At 41.4% G+C, this 26655-nt stretch overlaps 2 protein-coding genes across 5 annotated transcripts in view; one reads left to right on the top strand and one right to left on the bottom strand.

The window, feature by feature from the left end:
- Window positions 1-22065, top strand: part of OGFOD1 (2-oxoglutarate and iron dependent oxygenase domain containing 1) — a 39543-nt gene extending 17478 nt beyond the window's left edge. The window contains exons 5-14 of one of the 4 annotated variants that reach the window (XM_024751497.1): window positions 2709-2825; window positions 3416-3507; window positions 3714-3842; window positions 4143-4256; window positions 6186-6265; window positions 6544-6854; window positions 7994-8116; window positions 8591-8649; window positions 12556-12617; window positions 21657-22065. In XM_024751497.1, the coding sequence (XP_024607265.1) occupies window positions 2709-2825; window positions 3416-3507; window positions 3714-3842; window positions 4143-4256; window positions 6186-6265; window positions 6544-6854; window positions 7994-8116; window positions 8591-8649; window positions 12556-12617; window positions 21657-21690 (1121 nt within the window). In that variant the 3' untranslated portion in view covers window positions 21691-22065. Of the gene's footprint in view, window positions 1-2708; window positions 2826-3415; window positions 3508-3713; window positions 3843-4142; window positions 4257-6185; window positions 6266-6543; window positions 6855-7993; window positions 8117-8590; window positions 8650-9141; window positions 9534-12555; window positions 12618-16429; window positions 16680-21656 lie in introns of those variants that run through there. The other 3 variants (XM_024751509.1, XM_024751519.1, XM_024751489.1) reach the window with 3 other exon arrangements.
- The window catches only part of BBS2 (Bardet-Biedl syndrome 2), a 31857-nt gene continuing 20623 nt past the window's right edge, over window positions 15422-26655 (bottom strand). The window contains exons 13-17 of the mRNA XM_024751476.1: window positions 25242-25373; window positions 24620-24757; window positions 23160-23272; window positions 16709-16857; window positions 15422-15986 (exon numbers count right to left, since the gene is read on the bottom strand). Of these exons, the coding sequence (XP_024607244.1) occupies window positions 15880-15986; window positions 16709-16857; window positions 23160-23272; window positions 24620-24757; window positions 25242-25373 (639 nt within the window). The 3' untranslated portion in view covers window positions 15422-15879. The remainder of the gene's footprint in view (window positions 15987-16708; window positions 16858-23159; window positions 23273-24619; window positions 24758-25241; window positions 25374-26655) is intronic.

Below are 26655 nucleotides of genomic sequence, written 5' to 3'. Positions count from 1 at the left end.
TTTAATCCGCTGCTTCTGAGGCTGGGAGAGATTTCCCTTTCTCTTCTTTGTTCTTTGGATTTGGCCCCGCCTCTGCGTGTAGGTCACCTGAGAGCATCTGTTCTTCGGCCAGACAGGACGGGGTTAAAGGACCCGCTGATTCGGGGGTTCTGGCCCAGTCAGGTCGGGGGTAGGGAAGGGCACGGAGTGCGGGGCGAGCCTGCGGCGACAGAGGCCGGCGTGACGTTGCACCAGCCTTAGGCCCCCCGTGTGTTCTCCCGGGGAAGTTGTCCCTGGATCCCGGGAACCTGGCAGTGGCGGGCTGCACAGGCTCCCCGGAAAAGGGGTGTGGATAGTGACCTGTGCTCGCACACAGGCCCCTTGGTGGCGGCAGCAGCAGCCTTAGCATCTCCCGCCCGTCTCTGGGGTCCGCGCTTTTAGCCGCGGCTCGCGCCCATCTCTGGAGTTCCTTTAAGCAGCGCTCTCAATCCCCTCTCCTCGCGCACCAGGAAACAAAGAAGGAAGAAAAAGTCTCTTGCCTTTTCGTCAGGTGCAGACTTTTCCCCGGACTCCCTCCCGGCTAGCCGTGGTGCACTAACTCCTTTAGGCTGTGTTCACGCTGCCAACCCCAGTCCTCTCCCTGGGATCTGACCGAAGCCCGAGCCTCAGCTCCCAGCCCCCGCCCGCCCAGCGGGTGAGCAGACAAGCCTCTCGGCCTGGTGAATGCTGGTCAGCATCGATCCTCTGTGTGGGAATCTCTCCGCTTTGCCCTCCGCACGCCTGTTGCTGTGCTCTCCTCCGCATCTCTGAAGCTTCCCCCCTCCGCCACCCGCAGTCTCCGCCCACGAAGGGGCTTCCTAGTGTGTGGAAACTTTTCCTCCTTCACAGCTCCCTCCCACTGGTGCAGGTCCTGTCCCTATTCTTTTGTCTCTGTTTTGTTTTTTTTTTTTGCCCTACCCAGGTATGTGGGGAGTTTCTTGCCTTTTGGGAGGTCTGAGGTCTTCTGCCAGCGTTCAGTAGGTGTTCTGTAGGAGTTGTTCCACGTGTAGATGTATTTCTGGTGTATCTGTGGGAAGGAAGGTGATCTCTGCGTCTTACTCTTCCGCCATCTTCCCCTCGTCCCCCCACTGGTATTTCTTACTACAGTATTACTATGCAGGTTGCCAAATGGTGATTTCTTTCCTAATAAAATCATTTCTTTATTAGTTGTCATTCTACTGTAAAAAAAAAACCTTTCCCTCTCCCCAGTTACTCATTTGTTTATGTCAGTGTGAATTTAAGGATTACTATGATGTAATGGTTACTGTCATTATGTTGATGCTCATATTGTCCCTGATTTGATCAAGAGGAGCCCCTTTAAGCTGACTTCTGTGTCCTTTTAGAATGTCCTCATGTTAACTGAAACAAACTCGCTTTGCTCACAATGCACAGCAAAGCCAATCTCCTGAAACCAGGTTGTGGTGAGGGAAAGTACAGTTTATTCCAGGGCACCAGACAAGGAGAACGGGCCGCTCGTGCCCAAAAGATCCAGGCTCCCTGATGGGTTTTAGGGAAGGGTTTTTAAAGGCAAGGTAAGGGAGAGGGTCACAGGGTGTGTGATCAGCTCGTGCACAGTTCTCTGACTGGTGCATGGTGAGGTAACAAGGTGAGGTCACAGGGGTCAGCATCCTCAATCTTCAGGTTCCAGCCAGTCTGGGGGCTACATGCTTGTGGTCAGCTTTTCTTATCTGGTGTGGGGGGTCTGGTTTCTATGAAACAGCTTAGGAATGTGTGTCAGACTTACCTTTACCACTGAAGCAGAACTGAGAGTCCTTGTGACTGACTTATTAAGTTATGACTACTCTCGTCTGCCTGCCCTATCTTTGTTTCTGCATTCTTTATTCCTCAGTCATTAGCTGCTGGGGCCTGCTCTTTGCTTCTCATGGAGGGCCTAGGAAGTCACAGCTTATTTCCATAGCCTCTTTTTCCAATCAGCAGTAAGCAGGGAACACCAAGAGGTCTGTCACCGAGAAGGCCCCTACGTGGGTTTCACTCACTTTCACTCATCATTCTTATTATATCTTACTTCCTAGCAAAACAAGATTTTCCAGGGTTATCTTATATTTCCTGTGCTCTAGACAAGTCACATTGATTCCTCTGGTTTCATTTCCACACCATAGGGTTCATTCTAGATTTCTCCTTTTCCATATTTGCAATTCCATTCTTCAACCCTGAGAAATGCCTTCCATTATTTTCAATATGTTTGTTTATTAAAACAATCCCTCCGTGTGGAATGATCTCACTTCACCCATAGCATCGCCTCCCCTCTCCCACCTTGCCCGGATGCCTATCTTGCTCAGTCCTAGAATAACTATGCAGCCATTAAAAGAAATGACAGAAAAGACATTTGCCATGTAATAAAAGAAAAAGCCACAAAACCACCACTGTAGGATGCAATTTTTTAAAAAGCAAATACATGTATGTTGAAAAATACTGGAAGAATATATGTAAAAATTTTAGTAGTGATTGTCTCTGAGTCTATATATATATATGTTCTTCAGCATTTTTAAGAGTTTTCTATATTGACAGTTTTATTTCTGTAATTATAAGAGAGGAGAAATAAGTGTCATTTTAAAGCTGGAGGGGCTGACGTTACGGAGGAATAGCAGGTGGACTGATAGTGAGCGCAGTCAGATGTCCGCTGCTCATTGCCGCACAGGGACATTACAGTGTGCGCTGAACTATTGCAGATGCCCTGCTCTGCCATGACGACGAGCTGGAAGGACGCCGGATTGCCTTCATTCTTTACCTGGTTCCTCCCTGGGACAGGAGCTTGGGGGGCACCCTGGACCTGTACAACGTTGACGGTAAGACAAAGGCGTGCTCTTCAACACCAGCAGCCACTTCCGGGTCCTTAGGCGCTCTGTCTGTGCACCTCAGGAGGTGGAAGCTCTTCATTACAGTGGCGACCGCAGGGGGATAACTGCCAGCCCTGACAGCCACCTCTCCTGAGTTGTGCCTGAAATAATCATTACTCCAGAGATAAGTTAGAGCCGAGTTAAGATGAGGAATAGTCAGACCCTGCTTCTGAATGCTGGCCGTGGGAGGGTAGAGAACATGTGCAGCCACCCGTGGCTATGAATCTGCCAGGACGAGAGCCTCTGATGGGAGGTCAGGGTCTTTTTTATTTTTTTAATGGCTGACACCAGAGCTCGACTCCAGAAAACGTTCAGAACCTTTTCCAGCCTTCATCAGTAATAGAGGATGGTGGAGTAAGAACAGATATCACCTAGCAGAACTATATAAGAGAAACAGATGGAACGGGTGGCATATGGGGATCTGGAGGGGACATTTAGCTACCCTTAGAAATTGGCAAATTGTCAAGGTGAAATGAGGCGGCCGGGAAGTGGTTAATGACGATGAAGCACATTTCCGGATGTGTTCTCTCCCCACGCAGAACACTTTCAGCCGAAGCAGATTGTCAAGTCTCTTATCCCTTCGTGGAACACATTGGTTTTCTTTGAAGTGTCTCCAGTATCCTTTCACCAGGTAAAGACTGTGAACCACAAATACATAGAGGGCCAAAGAGCATGCTTTTCAGTCGCCCGTTCTCTAAATGTGACAGCTTCCGGTTGGACTGTCCGGCCAGGTTGTTTTCACACCTAGTGTGAAGGGTCCTGAAATTTAGTGAGCCTTGGCTGGTAATCTTCCCCGCTGGTCTTTGCATTGACGTGCTGCTGGTCTTGTCTTTTCAGGTTTCTGAAGTCCTGTCTGAAGAAAAGTCACGTTTGTCCATCAGCGGCTGGTTTCATGGTCCTTTACTGACCAGGCCTCCCACCTACTTTGAACCTCTCATACCTCGGAGCCCTCACGTCCCACAAGATGTAAGGATAAATTCCTGTTGCTGGGATTCTTGTCTTAGAAAAGCTGTGGCGTATCATTTGCTTTTCTGGTTTTAAAAGTGGCTCATCCTGCTAACAGAACTAGGCTTTGAGCTTGCCTTTCCACCCTTCTTAGATACACTTTTGATAGTGTCTTTCTAAGGCAGAGCTTTCCAGAACTTTATTTAACAAGGAGAATATTATAAAGTGAAGATTTGCATATATTTTACTAGTGTAAAATGATTCAGAACAAAAGCAGTAGGAATTATTAACTCACCCTTTGCATCTGCTGCTTCTTTGTAGCATGAAATTTTGTATGATTGGATCAACCCTACTTATCTCGACATGGAGTACCAAGTTCAAATTCAAGAAGAATTTGAAGAAAGCTCTGAAATTCTCCTAAAAGAGTTCCTTAAGGTAGGCCAGCAAATCCTGCCCGATATACCACATTTGGCGTGCAGCCTTGCTTCCTGGGCGGGTGAAGAGGCATCACTAAGAGCTTTTGTTGCTTTTTGTTTTGTTCCTGGTTAGCATGTTTACGTCATCCTCTTCTTCAAATAAAGTATAGAAACGATAATGGCTAACATTGGTATCAGTCGTATGTTAGTGGGTCGAGTCCCTTGGGTATTCCCCAGTTCTCTAGAATCTTAATCACGCACACTTTTTTTAAAAAATTATTTATTTTTGGCTGCACTGGGTCTTCACTGCTGTATGGGGGCTTTGTCTAGTTGCGGTGAGTGGGGACTACTCTTCGTTGTGGTGCGTGGGCATCTTATTGCGGTGGATTCTCTTCTTGCGGAGCATGGGCTCTAGACACGCAGGCTGTAGAGCACAGGCTCAGTAGTTGTGGTGCACGGGCTTAGTTGCTCCGCAGCATGTGGGATCTTCCTGGACCAGGGCTCGAACCCGTGTCCCATGCATTGGCAGGTGGATTCTTAACCACTGCGCCACCAGGGAAGTCCCACACACACACACTTCTATATTGGGGATGAGTGGTGTGTAGTTCCCATCCTAGTCATTTGATGACTATGGTACTTACCAGTTACTTTTAAATAACAGAAAGACTGCTGATTAACAAATCAGTAACAAATGTTTGAGAATGATGAGGTAGCACATTATAGTGGAGAGAGAACCAGGTTAGAAGTTAGACGACTTTATTTTTTTTAAATAATTTTTGGCTGCGTTGGGTCTTCGTTGCTGTGCGTGGACTTTTCTCTAGCTGCAGAGAGCAAGGGCCACTCTTCCCTGCAGTACATGGGCCTCTCACCGTGGTGGCCTCTCGTCGCGGAGCACGGGCTCTAGGGGCATGGGCTCAGTAGTTGTGGCTCGTGGGCTCTAGAGTGCAGGCTCAGTAGCTGTGGCGCGCACGGGCTCAGTTGCTCAGTGGCATGTGGGATCTTCCCGGACCAGGGATTGAACCCGTGTCCCCTGCATTGGCAGGCAGATTTCCAACCACTGCACCACCACGGAAGCCCTAGAAGACTTTATATTCACGTCTTAGCTCCGTGGTTTTACCGACCTGAGCAAATTACTAAGGTCTCACTTTTATTTCATCATCAGTTAAACTGGGATACTTGCCCTGCCCGTCTTGAAGAGTTGTTGTGAGGGCCAAATGAGATCACGTATGCGAGTGTGGTTTTTCCCAGGTGACCCTGGGTCCCATGGAATCAGTCCCAAGAGTTGGTGCCTCCTTGAAAAAAAGGTTGAGAGACACTACATACCACCTCTCTCTCTGAATTATATAGCTGACATAGTAAGGAATTTGAGAAGTACTAATAGTAAATAAACTTGTTTAACCCTATTTAATTCAGCTCACGTAAACCATCCTTTGGGATCCTCTTTCCTGTTTTACAACTGATAGGATTACTGTTTGTAGATTACTCCTTGAGAAACTGCATTAAACAAGTACTTATAAAGGCTCTTATGGAGAATATTTTAACAGATTAATCAGCTTCTTGTACTACCCTGGACTTTTTAAGTTTAGAATGCTGATTAAATCAAGGGAATGAGCTGAGGCCTAAAGAATCTGTGTTATTATATAGACATTTTCATTATAATAAATGCAGGAATTTGAGAGGTTTACCAATTTGACCTAAGACATACAACTACTTAAGGAAATGGCCCAAACTGACACTCAGGTGACTTGGCTAAAGCATGCTGACGATTTATCCAGTCTTTGCTCTGGCTTCAGCATATCAGGACTGGGGGAGGTTGTGTGAAAGGGATGAGTCACCCGGCCCTTTTAGAAATCAGCCAGCATGATTCCGCAGAGCTACTGTACCTGCAAGACCAGTGTGGGATCATAGGGAGATCTGCTAACTGCTGCTTCATTTGCTCCTTTTCCAGCCTGAGAAATTTGCAGAGGTGTGTGAGGCTTTGGAGAAAGGAGATGTGGAATGGAGCAACCGAGGTCCCCCTAACAAAAGGTAGAACCCATCATCCAAGACATTTGCTTCTGCATTCAACACCTGCCTGTTTGTCTGCAAGGCTCACCTCCAATAATAGGGCATTTGCCCTAATGATGTTTGTTCCCAGGAACATCCAGTAGCAGGCCCTAACAAAACCTCATTATTGTAACAACTTGGACGTTAGTAAGCTATGCAAGGTTTTGGGAGAGAGATACAAAGCTAATGATCAGCTTTCATTCCATGAGTAATACTACATCTGTGGCTTTGATGAACACCTTGGCATCGCTGCTTTCCAGGTTTTACGAGAAGGCTGAGGAGAGCAAACTTCCCGACATCTTGAAGGACTGCATGGCATTATTTCGCTCCGAGGCAATGTTCTTGCTGCTCTCCAACTTCACAGGCCTGAAACTTCACTTCTTGGCCCCTTCAGAAGAAGGTGAGCTTGAGGACAAAAAAGAGGGAGAAGCAGCCTCTGCTGCTGAGAACACTGAAGAAGGGCCTAGCCGCAGTTCTGAACCAGAGAGCAGGCAGGTGGCCATCAGCAAGAGCAGTCAGCAGAGCAATGAACAGATGGACCCAGAGCCAGAGGAAAACGATGCAAAGAAAGGTAAGCTGCTGTTATGTTCTGTCCTTCTTTTACTATTAGGTATTCACGATTCAGTCATTTATTCATTCAACAAACATTTCTTAAGCACCTACTGTATGCTAGGCCCTATTTCTGGAGCTGGAGAAGAAGACAGACAAGGTCTCTGCTCTCCCTGGCTTATAGTCTATTGATAGTAGGAGAGGACAGAGATTAAATGATACACGAACAAGAAAACATCAAATAAGGATAGGTGCTCTGCAGGAAATCGGAATAGGGTTATGTGCTGAGGAATGACTGGGTGGCCTCTTAGGTGAATGGGCAATCTGGACCAGCCTGTCTGAGGAGCTGTCATCCAAGCTCAGATCTGAATGACAAGAAGGATCTGCTAGGACAGCATTCCAGGTAGGAAGAACAGCTAGTACATTTTATTAGGCTAACAGTAGTACAAATGGTGGAGAGAAATACGACTGGCTTTACCTAAACCTACTTTAAAACACAAGAACATAAAGAAGAGGAAGGTGAGTGGCTTCTTTCTGCTAAGAACCAATATCAGCCTAAGAAAAACTTGCTTGAATTTGGACAAATAGGTAGAAGGAAATTATTAAAAGCAGAGGACGTTTAATCATCTACAAACAAGATGGAATGGACACATGACATTAAACGAGTAGAATGTACAACACCAAGAGCGAACCCTAATGTAAACTGTGGACTTCAGTTAATAATGCATCAATATTGGTCAGTTGTAACAAGTAAATCACACTAAGGCAAGATGTTAATAATAGAGGAAACTGATGGGGAGGGGCAGGGGTTGTGTGTGGCAGGAGTAGAGGAACTGTACTTTCTGGGAAATTTAATTTTTCTGTAAACTGCTCTAAAAAGTAAAGTTTATTTAACAATAATATTCATGTTATTTTAGAGAAAATTTCTGGCAGCTAAATATATACTCCATCTGAAAATCATGGTAAAGAGAAATAGAAAGTCAACTTTTTTTCATTATAAGGCTTATATATTTAATAATATAATGGAGCAATAGGTCAGCTGAAGGTTTATGGAAATAGTTTCTCTTTAGTGCTATAACTACTCCTAATTATCATTCTTTTGCAATCTACAGTGGTATCAACGTTATTTTTTTCTGGCCTTCTGTTGTTTTTTTTTCTTAGAATCAAGTGTTCCCACATGCCAGGGGGAACTGAGGCATTGGAAGACTGGTCACTACACCTTAATCCATGACAACAGCAAGACTGAATTTGCCCTGGACTTACTTCTCTACTGTGGCTGTGAAGGTAAGAGGGACAGTCCCTCCTGAGTGACCCTCTCCTAACTGAGCCAAGATCACAAGTAATTCGCCTTGGCCAGGATCTCAGATCACAGGAGCTCTGCTGGAAGGGATCTTAGGGGTCATGAATTTCAGTCATCTCCCAACTCAAAGTACTATTTGTATCTGTGACCAAGGTATAGGAGATGAACTAAATCGTAATTTTCATCTAATGAACCCCCCAGAGCTTTTATGTAATTGTCCTTCTAGGTGTATTTTATATTTAGTTCTTAGTTTTCAGTTCTTATTCAGTGTTGGTTGAATGGTAAATTCAGGCTCATAAGTCAGAGTTGGTTCGTTCTACTGAACTCCCAGATCCCCGTTTTAAGCAGCATGGGATCAATGATTCAAACAGATCAATGAATCAAACAATGATTCAAACAGATCAATGTAACTCTTGCAGTGAGAGCTTTCTGAATGCTCTTTGTTTTCCCTTCATAAGGCTGGGAGCCAGAGTATGGTGGCTTTACCTCCTACATTGCCAAAGGAGAAGATGAAGAGGTAAGTTGCTTCTGATAGCAAACCATCCTTTTTTAGTTCTTGAAGACACTTTCATTCTTCAGAGACGCAACTTTTACGACCTTCTGCCAGTGTCTTTAGCCGATAAATCCACATTGGTCTGGCTGGCAGTGGTTCTAATTTCTAGTAGAAAGTATTCAGCATGGAATAAAGAGGCTAAAGGATAATCACTAAGCATTCTACCCAGCTAAAAGAAATTCCAAATAAATTAAGAGTCAGATGGTGCATTCCCATGAATCTTTCAATGTAGTAAGAAATAAATGCATTAGGTAAAACTTTTCTGGGTATGTACTGGAGTGGGGCCTATTGGAAAATGTCTGGACAGCAAGATCAATAGCTCCTCCTAGTAAAGGATACTTTAAAGGATCCTCTATCGCCGGAGGCTGAGTCTTTGATATGGAACCGTCTGTTTAAGAAAAGAGGTGAGAATATAATCTCCGTGTTCTGATGTATCACTGTATTTGCCTATTTCAGCTGCTAACAGTGAATCCAGAAAACAATTCTTTGGCCTTGGTCTACAGAGATAGGGAAACTCTGAAATTCGTCAAGCATATTAACCACCGAAGCCTAGAACAAAAGAAAACTTTCCCAAACAGAACAGGTTTCTGGGACTTTTCATTTGTCTATTATGAATAAGGTTGGGCAGAGCTGGAAAGAGGAGACCCTTCCTCAGTACTGGGATGTCTGGAAGAGTTAGGCATCGAGTGACGGAGAGCTACAAGGTGACCTGTGTGACAGCGTTCTTAAAACTGTGTGGTTGTCCTTTAGTAGGGCTCATAATGATCATCCTCAACCTAGACCTCGAGCTTGGAGCTAGGTACTTCTCTCTTGATGTAAAATAAAAGGGGTTTTGTCTTTTACTTTAACATTCAGTTCGTTTTCCATATTGGCTTCTTCAGTGATTGAAAAACAATATGTGGTAAAATATATGCGACATAAAACGTATATTTTTCAAGTGTGCAGTTCCGTGGCATTAAGTACATTCAGTGTTGTGCAGCCGCCACCACCATCCATCTCCAGAACGCTTCCGTCTTACCCAGCTGTACCTCTGTCCCCATTAAATAGTAACTCTACTTTCCCCTCCCCACAGCCTCTGGCAGCCACCATTCTACTTTCTGTCTCTATGAATCTGACAACTCATATTCCTCATAAGACAAATAATAGAATGTCTGTCCTTTTGTGACTGGCTTATTTCACTCCACATAAAATCTTCAAGGTTCATCCATGTTTCCAGTGACTGACTTTTTTTTTTAAAATATGGACTCATGAATTTATGACTGCAGATCCTGTCCTTCCTAATTTCACAGGTTTAGAAGATTACAGAACCTTACACCCTGTTCATTCTGGGCCCATTGCACTTCCTCCCACTGCCTGTGGCTTTGTTCCACTGTGACTCTCTGTGGACTGTATAGACTAGGCGATGTTCTGTTCCCTTGGAAAAAGCCTGGCCTAAAACCACGTGGCCACAAGAAACTTATGGTCAGTAAAGAAGATGTGCAGTAGTTTTCAGGTGCCCACTGCTCTTCCATCCTGGAGTTGTGCCTCCACTATGACTATATGATTTTCTAATCTCACATGTGGCTTTCATTTCCTAAATATTGTAGGGTCAACTATCAAACTAGTTGCCTTTCTTGAAAAGACCAAATACTAAAGACCATGGCAAAATGCCCAGAGGCTGTCCATTTTGTTACGTTCTTTTTCCCCTGAACTGTTCGAGGGGATTATATTAAAACTGCTACCCATGTGCATGGGCGTGCATGGATAGGTGTAAGGTGTCACTGCATCTTTAGTTGAAAGATGCTATTCTCATTCCATTCCAGTGCTGTCTCCCTGTTAACTTCCTCTTTTTTTACGTGTATTATTAGCTATTGCAGTAGCTTTTATTTTGGATTTTACTCATTAATAGGAAAAGCATTTGGCTTTATCTTTTTTTATCTCCTAAAACTTTGAGTACTAAAATTTGAACTTAAATGAAGAAAATGAGTTGCACTTTCTTTTAGGTTGATGGTTTCAAAATTTTGATCTTGTACCCCAATCAGTAAAAAAAAGTTTTAGCATGTATGCTCATTATATGGATATTTATCTATAAATTTTACACATGTACTAATATTCAGTATTACTAATTTTTAAAAATTGAGCTAAAAAGAAACACCTAGCACTAGTTCTCATATTGTCTTTCCTCACCAACATGGGGGGGAGCATTTACATGCATACTGTTTTGGGGAGCACAATTTTTTAACCATAGTGTAGTGACACTCAAGTGGGATTACAAGTACTACTCTGTTGCTAATGGTTTAAATTTCAAAGCTTGCCTTTTCTTTTAAGTTCCTGCAGACTGAAAGTCATCCCTATAATATTACTTTCACTCACTTGCTTTCTGATGTGTTTTTGTTAAGTGCCAGCAAGAAGGGTGAAGTTCTAGTTAACACCTTCTTAGTGGCATAACCCCAGGAAGCCCCGGGGAATAGGGCTGAGCAGGTGAAACCACCATGTGTGCCAAGCTTAGAAAACAGTTTGAGACTCATGGTTGTAGGTAACATCTAAGAGTTCTGGAGCACTGAGTCTAAGTCGTAGCATCCTACACAAGCATGAAAATGTGTTTATTACATTCTCCTTAATCTCAGTGTGTTTATGGTCTGTCAACACAGCAGAATCGTCTACACACTACAAAAAAGGATTCTGGTGTCCAAGGGGAAAGAATCCCTGAGAGCCAGACTGCGGTGCTGCTGTTAGTTACATCATTTACAGTGGTACCTCTTAGACTGTGAAGGATGGTGTAACTCGCAGGTCAGTTTTCTCCACTGAAGGTAACCAGTGATGAAGAAGTTGCTTTTCCTCAGCATTTCATTCTTCATCTTGACTTTTAGGGCCTAGAGCCGATGTTGACAACTGTTAAGTAGCAACAGAGGAATTAAAATATGGGCATCCTTTTTATACTTCTTGCAGAGAAAAGCTATGATATTCATCTGTAAAATATGTCATCTCTTAATTCTTAAAATTCCTTTTAATAAAGGAAGATTTTTTTTCCCAAATAGCTTTATATATATATTTTAGATTATCTATATAATACATGTTTGTTGTGAAGAATGCAACATGTAAAAATGTGAAGTAAAGTTCACCTGGAATCCCACCATACTGTGATAGCCACTGTGTGCTATGTGATATATCAACTTGGCTAGACTGAACTACATTTCCCAGGACTCCCTTCCCTCTGTTTCCAGTTAGGATGAGCCACACATCCTTGTGCGAGATATGGAGGGCCAGAATGAAGCAGTAGCCATTTTGTAGCTCACACACACTGTAGCTTACCTGCTGGCTCACCTTCTCAGTGTGATTCCACGTCTGCGCCTCCAACTGCTCCACCGTCCCTGGCTCTTCCTTCAGCTTCTCTGATGAAGGGTCTCCCCACATCATCAAGGTCAGAGGCAAGAACTGAGATTTTAATGTGTCCTTGTGGGCTCCAGCTCATGCCTCTGGGTTCCAGCTTGTTCCTCTTCTTCCCAACTCTACATCCTTTCTGACTGCCTGTCCTGTGGGCTTCAAGTTCCAGCATCAGACTAGAAAACTGACAGACTACACTTTGCCACTTCCTACAGTTGTGTAAGGTCAAGTCCCCATGACACATTCCCCTTATCATGTTAACCATTATGTAAATAAGAACATTTTCAGAAAGTTACTTTGAAAGCATATTAGTATTTCTGTTAAGCAAAGGAAAAATAAAATACTGAAGGAAGAACCCTATAAATCTAATTTCAGTCCCTCACTTAAAGATGTAGAAAAATGAAACGAAACCTAGGAGAGAAAGAGGCTGTTACATTTTGAACCTGGCTTTTCTACAGCTCATTGACTGCCTCAGACTCCTCTGAATGTGGTGTTTCTTTCCCATAGAATACTGAAAAAAAAAAATCAGTGCTTGGGCTGCCTCTCCCAGACCAGCATTTCCTCAGCAAGTAAGTTTCGGCTGCGGTACCTCTTCAGTACCATTACATACTGGCCACTACTGGCCACTACTGCAAATGAAGGAGAAAATCAAACCCTGTTAAAAGAGTCCTTGATAGAGAGAAATGATAGCAGCAGGCTCTCCAGCCTGCGTGAACTGGACATTCCTACAAAAACAGATAATTCCTTCTCTGACTGACAAAAAATCAGTCCACATAGCCAATTTTGAAAACTACTTGGAAACTGCCCATGTGGCTTCATGTCAGGAATAGTACATTTCTTTACCACACAAATAAAAAGATGACTCATGAGCTAGAGCATATAGTGTGGGCAGGGGCCAGATGCAAAAATGCAAAACACCAGGCTGCAATGGGTGTCTTACTGTACTTTAGTGTCAAAGTGAAACGAGATAATTTAGTTTTGTGATCACAGGACTCTGCACTGGCAGATTTATAACTGCTAATTATAAAATTTGAAATGTTAATAATGTTGAAAATCATTCTTGTAAAGTACTTCTAGGGTTACATAATAGTTGTAAAGTTCCTCGTTCTTTGATTTCTGAAGCCACTGACAGGCTTACTGAGGACAAACACTTCCATGGGGGGGCAGCAGATGCTTCTCTATGCTCAAGGCACTGGCTTAGCACCATGGGGAGGACAAAGCTGATTAAGATGTAGCCCCTGCTCTCACTTAATCGGGGATTGAGATATATATAAACACAGAATGTAATAAGGGTTAAAGAATAGACATGGGAGAGGAAAGGTCTCCTGAGAGAGCATTTGAACTGAGCCTTGATGTAGTATTTGAACAGGCAGACACGGTGGGAAAGAATAAAGACCATACTCTCTCTAAAATATTGAATACCTGAATCTAGGGATAAGGGGGGGTGACTTTAAAAGGGATGCTTTAAAAATGACTAAAAAGCTTTCTCCCAGATACCAGAATCCTCAAGATCAGCTTTTAAATGAAGGCAGAGTGTTCACTTAAAGCTTCAACAAAACTCAGCAACAAAATAGAGCTTAAGCTGTAGCTTGTAGAAGCACTCAGATTCTATCAGGACAGAAAAATACGGCAACAAAATAGAGAAGTAGCTGATAACCAAACAGTTTTTCTCTTCCCTAAGCTGAACATGACTTCTAAGAGGATAAAAAGGATGAATACTATGAACATTTTCATCTCATCTAGTCTTCACTCACTTGGGAGCAGTCTGAAATAGCAGAAAGGGCCATGACTACTTGGTTTCCAACTTCTACACTGCGACTTAACCACGCTGTAGGACCCTGTAGAAAACATTCTGCCTGAACTCAGAGACACTAATACCAAGAGGATTAAATTAATGTGAAAATAACCTATTTGTAATCTATAAGTCAGGGCTATAAAAAATAATCTTGCTGCAGGTCGACTCCTTCAAGCCTTGTCCATGAATATTTTTAGGTGTAAGAAGGAAGTTTTGGGGCTGAAGTACAACAGAATGACCTTTAATGAGATGATTCTTTAAGGGTCCCTAAAAATGAATAATGCCATACAATTTAAAACCAGCACCAACTAGAGATTTTAATCTCAAAGGGTGTAAGTTAGACTATGGCTAAAACAGAAAAAGACCCCACGGTGGGACTTGCGTCTTGCCAGTAGCTCTGTGGCTCTGGCAAGTAATTAATCCCTGCCCTTCAGTTTCTTCATCTCTGAAGCAGGTATAAAAGATTACTACTTTGGAGATTACTGAAGATAATATAGTATATGTGGATGTCTTTTGAGCTTACAGGTTGAAAATGCAAAACAAAGGTATTAGAGAGGCATAACAGTCTCATAAAAATTAGGGCTCCTTAAAGCTCACATTTCAGAAATAGAAGAGGTAATCCTAAATGGCCAAACGGAGGAAACTATGAAATTAATTTACCACAGAGGAAAGCCCTGTGTTCTGTATAGTCTCTTTGGGGTTTCATGCAGGTCAGTATTCTGATGCAGAGAACAGATTCCTCACTAGACAATTTGAGTAAAAGGATTACAGCCTGCCAGATGGCTTACAGAATTATTAAGGCTGTCGAATAAAAACCTGTAGGATGCAATTCCAGAATCTTTTCTCAAGTCTGTACTGCAGAACCAGGCTGCCAAAGTAGCTGCTCCTGCCAGATCAGGAAGCTGCTTGTGAAACCAGGAGGCACCCTTTATTGCATATATAAACACAGGACTGCCTCAGGCTGAGCCACTAAATCAGCTACCATTTACAGGTTCCAGAACAGCATCACAGTGCTCCATTCAGGAAACCTCATGTGCAAAACCAGGAAGCTGCCACTCCAGCTTCTAGGTCCCCCAGTCATGCCAGCTTTTCTACTACCCAGAATCTATTTCTGCTACATCGGCAAGCCTCAGAGACAGAGTTTGGCTCCAGAACCACGCTACATTTGCTATAATCCACACTGATCAAATACATGCCCGATATCCCATTTATCTCAGTTCAAATTTCAAGTCTCATGTGATTGTATCTGAAATGCAAGCTGAATCAAACCTGGATCACCAGCTGAAAACGAATTGGAGAAACTTCTGTTTTAGCTTCCTGCTCTTCACAGGAAAGGGAAGTCACACTAGAAGAAAATTGGAACAGATATTCTGAACGAAACCTCCGTAACTGCATTAGACTTCACTCTCACTTCTCCACATTCAGCTCTGAAAATTCCAAACGTTTTTTTGTTACACAGAGAATTAGATATATGGCCCATCTTTGGACCAAAGTCTAGAACATTCCTACTGTAAATAAGTTCTTAATAAGTATATATTCAATAAAACGACGTGAGGTTTAAAAAAAGGGGGGCACAAATTGAATATACATATTTTTGTTTTTCTCCACATAACACAAATGGTTTTATGCAGTTCTGATGTGGTGATTTTACAATCAGTAAACACATAGTGCAACACCTTTAAATTTTAATGAAAAAGTAGATAATCTACTTTAATTACAATTTCAAGAAAAAAGATGCATCTACACACTGACTTTACATATGTACAGAAAAACTGGACTTTGAAGCCCTAATGTTTCAAAAGTATTCATTTCCCTCCATATAAACCTAGTGTATTCTGCAACAGTACTACTGATTTAAAAAAAAAAAGTGAATACACTTTTCAGATGCAATGCTTTGTCTTTCATTTGTACAACTCACCAAGGTGGTTTTCGCTCTCACCACCTTGGGTTCGCCAGGATGTGATCCAAAGCAAACCAGCCTAGAAGTTTAAGGAAAAACCCCTTCTAGCAACCTAGTTACCTATTCTTTTCCTCTCCTATAAAGAAGCTGTCCCCACCCGCATGATTCGGAACAGCGTGTTGATGTTGTTGCTTCGAATCGCATCCCGACAAGCAGTGATCACCTGGTTCTTTGGTTTTCCAACTGTAAGAGAAGAAACATCAAATCCATATGAGCCAAAAGATTATTAAAAGTGAAATTATGAATCAGAGGCTATAAAAACAACATAAAACTAGGGTAGAAAAGAGTTATAGGTAAGCACAAATTTAACCAATTTATCTTACCATTCCCTAAAAAAGTACATACCCTTGTAAGGGACTTTATCACAAACACAAACCAAGCTTAGAAACTATCTCACACCTAGAAACCAAGAGTCAGTTTTAGAAATAATCTTTGCTAAGTGGATATGAGCTTTGATCCTTTTCTATAAAAGGAGGTCAAAGCACTGACCCAAAACAGCAGATTCCAAGTATAAATCTCTGGCTGATATTTCTGCTTCCTTTGGTTTATTCTGTTGTTCTTTTTGTAAATTTTAAGTTGGACACTTAACTCATTAATTTTCAGTCTTTTTTATTTTTTTCTAATAGGACTATTTAAGGCTTTCCTCTTGAGTATATGTCACTAGGTTTTTCTTTAGAGGATGCAGCAAGATCTAAGAAAAGGAGCTGAAAGTGTTCTTTCCCTCTGAAGTCTGCAGACTAAAGCCAAATAGGCTGACTGCAACTCAAGTGAACGGTGCTAACTTCAGTATGAAAGGCATCTTTATAGATACAAGCCCTGATATGAATTCTTGAAGCTACCACCATCTTCAATGGTTCTCACCCCAAAATTACAGACGATATACAGTGCTACAAAAAGAGACTTACCACGTAGACGACCTGCTCTTTGAATTGCTTGATTTACTGCTTTGAGGCTTCCCAACAGCTCTGTGTGATTGTTAGAGCGAATTTTATATCCATTGAGCAAGTCTTTATTAAGGTCATATAGTTCCATATAGCGATTCTTCATTGTTCTCCTGTGTACATCAAGAGAAATTTAACACCACTGTACCTCAGTATGGCAGGCTTAAATGAAAAGATTTGCAAACTTCTTAGACATTAAAAAAAGGAACAAACCAGATTTTTAGCTGTATTGTCATTAAAACAGGGTAACTGCTAAAGTCTGCTTTGAAAACATTGAGAATTGTCTGTGAAATACTCTGCTTCTTCCAAATAAATGGAAGACAAGTGGCCTTCCTTGGTTATTGATCCATGGTTTGTTTGAACTTAGGAACCAAGAATTATCATGCCCATGATATGAGGGGTGGGGAAAAGGGAGTAAGGTGATAGGCTATCTTCCAAGCTTCAGATTAATACTGACAGTTTCTTGTAAAGTTAAACATACACTTACTATACAACACAGCAATCACATGATGCCACATTTCACCCAAAAGAAATGAAAATATGTCTGCAAAAAACCTGTATGCAAACATTTATAGCAGCTTTATTCTCAATCACCAAAGTCTGGAAACAACCCAAATGTCAATTAATTGGTGAATGGATACACAAAGTATGGATATCCATACAATAGAATACTATTCAGCAATAATAAGGAATGAACTACTGATAACTTGCAACGACATGGATGAATCTCAAAGGCATTATGGTAAGTGAAAGAAGCCAGACCCAAAAGGCTATACATTTGTATGATTCCATTTATATGACATTTAGGAAAAGGTAAAACTATAGGAAGAGAAATTAGATCAGTGGCTGCCAGGGCCTGGAGGTTAGGAGAGGTTCTTGATTCTGGTAGTATAAATTTCCCCAAATTTATTGAACTGTAAACCTAAAAAGGGTGAATTATCTACATGTATATTATAAATTATATATCAACTAACCTGGCTTTAAAAAATACAAACAATGTATATCTGATAGTCTCTAAATGAAATATAAATAAATCAAGAAAAAAGGAATTTAGAGGTTGCTGGTCACCTCTCTCCAGTTTAGCACAGTCAAATGCCTAAAGCCAGCAACATCTCTTTCACTTAAAAAAAAAAAGCCAGAGAGAGAAAAAAAGGAGGAGCCCTATAGATAAAGTTGGCAAAAAAAGCAAAAATCTTATATACCTGAGAAAACAACTGGAAGAAAATGAACTGGAAAGAGGTAAAACTATCTCAATTTACAAATAATACAGCGTACCTCTGGAAAAACTAAACTATAAGATAATTCAGCAAAGTAGTAGACTACAAAATCAACACAGAAAAATCAATAGTGTTCATACAGACAAACAAAAAACCAGTTAGAAGATACAATGTGGAAGAAAGAGCCTATTTACAATTGCAAAAAGAAAATACCTACACCTAAACTTGACAAGTACTGTCTGATACCTACATGAACAAAACCATAAAACTCCTGAAACACATAAACATGCCTTGAACAAAATATAAAGACATACCACATTCTTAGTAAGACTGAACATCACTGTAACAATGTCATTTCTTCCTAAGTTAATAAATTTAATGTGATCCCAGTAAAACTACCTACTTTTTTCTGGAGCTAAAATAACTGATAAAGTTCACAGAACAAACAAGCATGAGTAGCCCGGAAAACCATGAAAAAGAAGAGCAAAAGGGTTGGGAGAGGGGCACCTAGCCATACCAGACATTAAAACATACAAAGCATTTTTAAGAATCGCACTGTCAAATGAAGAGACAAGTCGGACGGATAGAGCAATATAAAAAAATCCAGAAATAGACCCACTGCATATGGAAATACATTATATTATTATAAAGGCAGCATCTCAAATCAGTGGGAAAACAGGCTTGTAAAGTAGTATTACTGAAACAATGTGACAGTCACATAGAAAAAGGTAAAACTGAACTTATAACTTACACTGAACACCAGGATAAACTCCAACTGTAACAGACTTAAATGTAAATATACAAAATACTAAAAGAGAATTTCTCTACAAATGGGAAGGCAACTTTTGTAACTAGAACTCAAAATGTAGAAGTACCAAGGAAAAGACAGATCTGACTACATAAAAAATTTAAAAAGCTTTTATAAGCAAAACCAAAAATCTAAATAGGCAAAAGAAATAAACAATTTACAGGGAATTCCTTGGCAGTCCAGTGGTTAGGACTCCAAGCTTCCACTGCAGGGGGCACGGGTTCGATCCCTGGTTGGGGAACTAAGATCCCTCATGCTGCCTGCTATGGCCAAAAAAAAAAAACAATTTACACACCAAAAGAAACGCAAATAAGCCCTTAAAATAATGAAAAGATGCTCAATACTGCTCATAATAAAATAAATGAAAATTAAAACAACAACGAGACCATTTCTCACCCACTGAATTGGTAAGTATCCAAGAGTTTACCAACATACTCCATTGACAAGACTAAGGGAAACAGGCATTCTCAGAGGAGAATGCAAAATGATATGACAGCTATGGAGGGGAATTTGGCAAAATCTTGCAAAACTGTATACACATTTATCATTTTCCCCAGCAATCCCATTTTAGAACTTTTCCCCAAAGATACCTGAGTAAAAATATGAAAAGATTTATGTAACAAATTTATTCACTGCAATATAATAGCAGAAAAGCAACCCAAATGTGGAGAACTAGCTGCATAAAAATCCAGAGAATACTGTGCACCTGTAAAAACAAATGAGAAGTATCTCTGTGTACTACTGTGGGAACTCCAAGATATATCCTTAAGTGTAAAAATTAAGGTGGAGGGCTTCCCTGGTGGCGCAGTGGTTGAGAGTCCGCCTGCCGATGCAGGGGACACGGGTTCGTGCCCCGGTCCGGGAAGATCCCACATGCCGCGGAGCGGCTGGGCCCGTGAGCCATGGCCGCTGAGCCTGCGCGTCTGGAGCCTGTGCACTGCAACAGGAGAGGCCACGACAGTGAGAGGCCTGCATACCAAAAAAAAAAGAAAAAGCAAGGTGGAGAAGAGTAATTTGCTATGATTTACTTACCATGTGAGGAGATGTGTGTATGTATATTTAAATTTTTGATTGGTTATTCATAGTGAAAGGGAGGAAACAGGATGGAGGTGACGGGAAAGGGAAGTTAAGACTTTTCTGCACATGTTTTATAGGGCCGACTTTGGACCCATATAAGGTTTTGTTTGTTTTATGTGTTTTTCTTGCAGTACGTGGGCCTCTCACTATCGTGGCCTCTCCCGTTGCGGAGCACAGGCTCCGGATGCGCAGGCTCAGCGGCCATGGCTCACAGGCCCAGCTGCTCCGCAGCATGTGGGATCTTCCCGGACCGGGGCACGAACCCATGTCCCCTGCATCGGCAGGTGGGCTCTCAATCACGGCGCCACCAGGGAAGCCCCCATATAAGGTTTTAATAAATATGTAATAAAATCAAACCAAAAAGGAAAAAATGTCAGCCCCCTAAGATTGAAAGCAAAATGAACCAAATGAATCTAACTGTATATCACACTTGTAGCATGACCAAAAAAAGAGGAATTATTTCAAATGACTTTAAAATATAGTCATTTGACTAAAACTCCCTACTAGAACACACTCTAAAGACACAAAGAACTAGAAAAAAAGTCTTACACCATTTTCGGCAGTCATATTGTTGACAATAATGTTGGTATTATCCTTAAATGTTGTGTGTGTACCATAAGATAAAGCCAATAGTTATGTTGACAGTGGTTAGAGACATGATTTCCACTGTGAGAGAGAAGAGATACACCGTTAACATCAAAATTAAGAGCCTGTATTCATAAATTTGAAGTGGAAATAGTATGAATTCATGATATATTTGCTCACTGAAAAAAATATATACATTACCTAGCTTTATCTGTGGAAAGGGTCTCAAATCCAACCCAGTAGCAATGAGCATCTCTAATGCTCAGACTATGATCTCCATTTCCCACTATAAAGGACCAGGATTGAAAAAATAGCTGATTCCAGATTCAGAAGAGGATATATACCAGGTAAGCCTAAAAAATATTGTACAAGAAAACAAACTAATGAAACTAATAGTTCTGTCCAAAGGTATTGATAACTGCAGCCAACCTGAAAAAGCTTCTACTGGCCAAAGACGGGACAACTGAGCCACCATAAAGAATAACTGAAATGGCCTGAAGCACATTAAAAATGTTAATAGGATTTTAAAAATCTCATTGGTCAACTTGGAGATGCTAGGGAACCAACTCATTATTTTAAAGCTGAGAGTGTGTCGTTCCACTACAAACTGTACCTCAGGGAACCAAATAATTCATGAGGGAATGTTACTCTTTATAGAAGTACTTCAGCCAATTTACAAAGAAAAAATAACAATTAAAATATCACTATTTTGCAAATCCCAGAAGAAATCATTGATTTCAGCAGTGATCATCAACAGCTGATAACATAATAAGAAGAGACAGCCAGACGTTACATGCATCCTCACAGAAGTACACAGCACCACTTATGAAGCATTCTTGCTAAAAAACTGAACCTGAATCTGATCAATCCTCTGTATCTAACTACCATTTTCACAGAAATACAGGGGACAGAAGAATAATACTAAACATTACCACAGGATACAGTCAACAAAATCCAAGGTGGGAAACTACAGAAGAAGGAGAGAGGAGAAAAAGTGAGCAAGCAAACATATGGATTAAAAGAGATTTATCAACCAAATTCAATGCATGGTCTTTGGTCTTTGAATCTTGATCTGAACAAAACAACGTAAAACACCAAACACACACACATACATTGGAGACAACTGGGGTCATTGTAAACACCGACTAGATATTTTGTGATATTAAGAAATGATTTTACATTTTTCTAAGTGTGATAATGGTATTGTGGTTATTGTTTTTTAAAGGTTCATTGAAATATTTGTGGCTAAAATTATATGATGTCTGGAATTTGCTTCAAAATAATACAGTACCTAGAAGAGGAAGAAGGTGAATGTGGAGATGAAACAAGATGAGCCCTTAGTTGATGACTACTGAAGCTAAGTAGCTGCTATAGAGGAAATCATTATATAATTCAGTCTACTTTTGTGTTTGAAATCTTCAACAATATAACTTTCAGAAATCACTTACTTCTGAGCAAGACCATTTTAACTATCTGCTAATGTTTCAGGCCTTTCAGAAAAAAACAAGCAGCACCTTAGGCGAACTCTTGCCTCTAAAATGCACACATAAACTTCACCCATCATTGGTGAGCTATTTTACTGAATCCACCTCAGTACATTTTATTGCCGAGATAAATTTTGCATCTTAGCAAGAAGCCAGTAGGCAGACTCTCAACCACTGCGCCACCAGGGAAGCCCCTGCTTTTAACTTTTTATTCTAAAATATAATACATATTCAGGGACTTCCCCAGTGATCCAGTGGTAAAGAATCTGCCTTCCAATGTAGGGGACATGGGTTTGATCCCTGGTCAGGTAACTAAGATGCCACATGCCACAGGGCAACTAAGCCCGCACACCACAACTACTGAACCCGCGCGCCTCAACTAGAGAGCCCACATGCTGCAAACTACAGAGCCCACGTGCTCTGGAGCCCGTGCACCACAACTAGAGAGAAGCCTGAGCGCCACAACGAAAGATCCCGCATGCTTCAATGAAGATCCCGCGTGCTGCAACTAAGACCTGATGCAGCCAAAAGTTTAAAAAATTAAAAAATATATAAATAAATATATTTTAATACACATTCAGAAAAACTCACAAAAAAAAATGCTTGTCAACTAGGTCAAGAAATAGGACATTGCCAACATTCAAGAAGCTTCCCAATGTGTTCTCTCTGAATAGAGTCCCCTCCTCCCCAAGGAGAATATACTATCTTAAATGATAATCTCTTCCCTGTATTTCTTTATATTTTTATTATCTATGTATGCTTCCCAAATGATATAGCTTAGTTTTGTCTGTTTCCAAACTAAATAAATGGAAGCATTTTGTAAATATTCTTTTGAGTCTTACTTGTTTCAATCTCCATTATGTTTGTAAGATTTGTCCATGTTGTTACATGTCATCCAGATACATGCATTCTCATTGCATGTAGTATTCCACTGTACAGATATATCATAATTTATCAGTTATATTAGTATGGATTGTTTCCACTTTGGGGTTCGTATGAACGATGCCTTTATGAACATTCTTGAACTAATATCCTGGTTTATATGCACAAGTTTCTCGAGGTTATAAACCAGGAGAATTGCTGGGTCATAGGGTTTGCACATTTTCAACTTTACTGATGATGCCAAGTTACCTTCCAAAGTCTCTGTACCTATTTACACTCCTACTAGTAGCATCTGAGAGATGTTACTCCACATCGCTGATGCTTTCAACCACGTACCTGTCCTAGCCATGGTAAATACTCACATGTCCCTCATCAGACGAGCATCCTCAGCTCGAACCAGCAAACTTCGGATCAGATTAGAATTATCAGCCATGTCAGCACTGAGCTTCTGATGCACTGAGTGATATTCACCCACCTGGAGACCATGAACAGCCAGGAATTAAAAAGACCTCACAGGGACTTCCCTGGCAATCCAGTGGCTAAGACTCTGAGCTTCCACTGCAGGAGCCATAGGTTTGAGCCCTGATCAGGGAACTAAGATCCCGCATGCTGCACGGTGGCCAAAAAAAAAAAAAGCCTCACAGGGCTTCCCTGGTGGCGCTGTGGTTGAGAGTCCGCCTGCCGATGCAGGGGACACGGGTTCATGCCCCGGTCCGGGAAGATCCCACATGCCGCAGAGCAGCTGGGCCCATGAGCCATGGCCACTGAGCCTGCACGTCCAGAGCCTGTGCTCCGCAAGGGGAGAGGGCACAACGGTGAGAGACCCGCGTATCGCAAAAAAAAAAAAGCCTCACAAACGTCTTGAAAGCTAGATAAGTTGAAAAGACGCTATGTATTATATATACCGAGGCCCTTTTTTTAATTAATTATTTTTATTTTTGGCTGTGTTGGGTCTTCGTTGCTGCACACAGGCTTTCTCTAGTTGTGGCGAGCGGAGGCCACTCCTCGCTGCGGTGCATGGGCTTCTCATTGTGGTGGCTTCTCCTGCTGTGGAGCACGGGCTCTAAGCAGGCAGGTTTCAGTAGTTGTGGCACATGGGCTCAGTAGTTGTGGCTCGCAGCTCTAGAGCGCAGGCTCAGCAGTTGTGGCGCACGGGCTTAGTTGCTCCGCGGCATGTGGGATCTTCCCGGACCAGGGCTCGAACCCATGTCCCCTGCATTGGCAGGCGAATTCCTAACCACTGCGCCACCAGGGGAGCTCCACCCTTTTCTTTCTGCCGTTCACTTGCCCCATCTTAACTATCTTCCAGGTTTCATCTCCTCCTGTGCTGCCTCCAACACTCAAAATGACATTCGATGTGAATCTTACCCACGTCTTAGCAGCGTGAGCCCAAGCAACACAAATATTAACATTTTAGAGATCTGGGGTAGGGATGTTGTTATAAGTGGGGACAAATCACAATCCTTTTCTTTTTTGATTTTGGGTTTTTGGAAAGCACTAAACCAAAAAGCAAAGTAGATACAACAGATCAGATGAAAGGCTAGCAAAGGAAAATGTTCATTTATTGTTTTTAAAGTGTCCCCCCAAACCAAACAGAAAGCAGAGTGCAAGAGCTAACCACTCACTTTTATAAAAGATATCTTTTTAACTCATGAACTCTCCAATACTAGCTCAACTTTTATTTTAAGAATTTTCAAAAGTTCTTTAAAACATGACTATCATGTAACATATGTACATTTGTAGTACCACTAATTTAGGAGAAATATTTCAAACATTATTAGACCACAGTGTTCTCTCAAATGCACCCACCAGGTGCCCTCACCTTAACTAGCACCTTTCGTAATTCCTCGAAATAGACAGGGAAATCGGCTTCTACCTGAAGGTCCTCAATAGCAAAAAATGATGCCATCGACTGGATGATATCACCAGCCAAATCAATATCATCGGTATTTATAGTGATCTATCCAGAGAAAAAAAGACAAGTTAGCATCCTTGGACATTAAAGACAAACTTGGCTGAAACTACCTGAAATTCCCCATATCCAACACATTTATTGAACATAAATGTATATGTGGTGATAAATAAAGGTAAGGTCTAGCCCTCAAGGAAATTACAAACCACATTAATTATTTCTAGCAGCGGGCAAAAAAAAATCAATCCTCTTGCCTTATAAACTGAACAACAAGGTCATTCAGACAGGGAAAATGTTTTGTCCTCCTCTGTATTCCTAACCGTCCCAAATAAGGCAAGGAATGGGTGAAGGGAAGGGGGGAGAGAGGCAGAAAACCTCTGTTCTAGATTATACGCCCGTCTCAGAGATGATAACACTAACAGACTAGGCTGAAACACGTGGTTTTATGACCTTCAGATTGGTTTCACCTGCCTCACTTTACACTGAACGTTAAATTATGTGAGAAATCTGTGCCCGTGACAGTAAAAATTACCTCTCCACTAAGTTTTATTTTTATACACAGCTGGCCACCGTTCCGTAAGGATGTGAAACACACTTGAAATGGAACATTCTGAATGTTAGTGTCCTCTGGTAACAGAAAGTTCTGGTTGAGCCACATAAAAACCTTAAAGATGAACAGGATGAAATGAATTTCCATTTTTAAAGTACAGTCATTATTAAGAGTTATCCTGCTTTGTAGTTTTACTCCTTAGAAAAACGAAACAAAGTAAACAAACAAAGAATTATACTTCACCCCCACCAAGAAAACACTATTCACACTCCTTTTTCCCACCCCATGCATGTTCTTAAGTAACATTCATAATTATGTCTGGTCCCACAGCATGCGTAATTTTATAGCATTTTCTACTTAGACATAATCTTATATGCAATGTGGAAATGATTCAGGTATGAGGGTAATTCTGTTTACATGATAGCTCTTCTGTGGCTATATCCTGCTTAAAATCATTCCATTCCACTCTTTAAAAAATTTAAATGAAGTTTGCACACATACAGCACAAACACAGAGATACATCCACACTATAAGTAAAGAATTAATTTTAATATAAATAATAATACTTTACAGTGGTTTGCAACACAGGTTCCACATAAGATCCACCTGTGAGGCCTTTTGAAAGGGGCAACCTGTAGAGTTTCATGTTTCACAGGCCAGGAAGGGGCCTGAGAATCTACATGATTAAAAGCCTCACTGAGAATTCCAAAGTCCAGCCAATGTTAAAATCCACAGGTATTAGTCCTTTGAACTTTACAAAATGCTATTATACCAATTATGTAATCCTCAGGGGCCCCCTTGTGAGGTAAGACTATCCTCACCTACAGATAAGAAAACTGGGGCTCAGACTGTTGAGGGGAATTCCATAAGATCGCTAAGAATTTACTAGTTAAGGTAGCACTTGAACCCCAAAAATGTTCCCATTTCCAAGTCCCCACTCTCTTTCCATTCTGATGCACGCTCCTCTTGGAACACTAGATCCAACCACACTAAGACTGTAAGAAAGAGAGGAACTGAAAACTGGGAAGAATTCACCTGTGACTAAGGATTGCTTAGGTAATAAATTATTAATAATTATTATTACTAATAAATTATTCAAAATAAATATTTCTGAATTGATTATCCAAAATAAATATTTTTGAATAATTTTTCAAAATGGGAGAAGAGGGCTTCCCTGGTGGCGCAGTGGTTGAGAGTCCACCTGCCGATGCAGGGGACACGGGTTCGTGCCCCGGTCCGGGAAGATCCCACATGCCACGGAGCGGCTGGGCCTGTGAGCCATGGCCGCTGAGCCTGCGTATCCAGAGCCTGTGCTCCGCAACAGGAGAGGCCACAGCAGTGACAGGCCCGCGTACCGCAAAAAAAAAAAAAAAAAAAAAAAAAAAGGGAGAAAATT

This window comes from Neophocaena asiaeorientalis, unplaced genomic scaffold (genome assembly GCF_003031525.2).
Source record: "Neophocaena asiaeorientalis asiaeorientalis breed wild unplaced genomic scaffold, Neophocaena_asiaeorientalis_V1.1 scaffold965, whole genome shotgun sequence".
NCBI lineage: Eukaryota > Metazoa > Chordata > Mammalia > Artiodactyla > Phocoenidae > Neophocaena > Neophocaena asiaeorientalis.
This window is presented reverse-complemented; position numbering and strand designations above follow the sequence as displayed.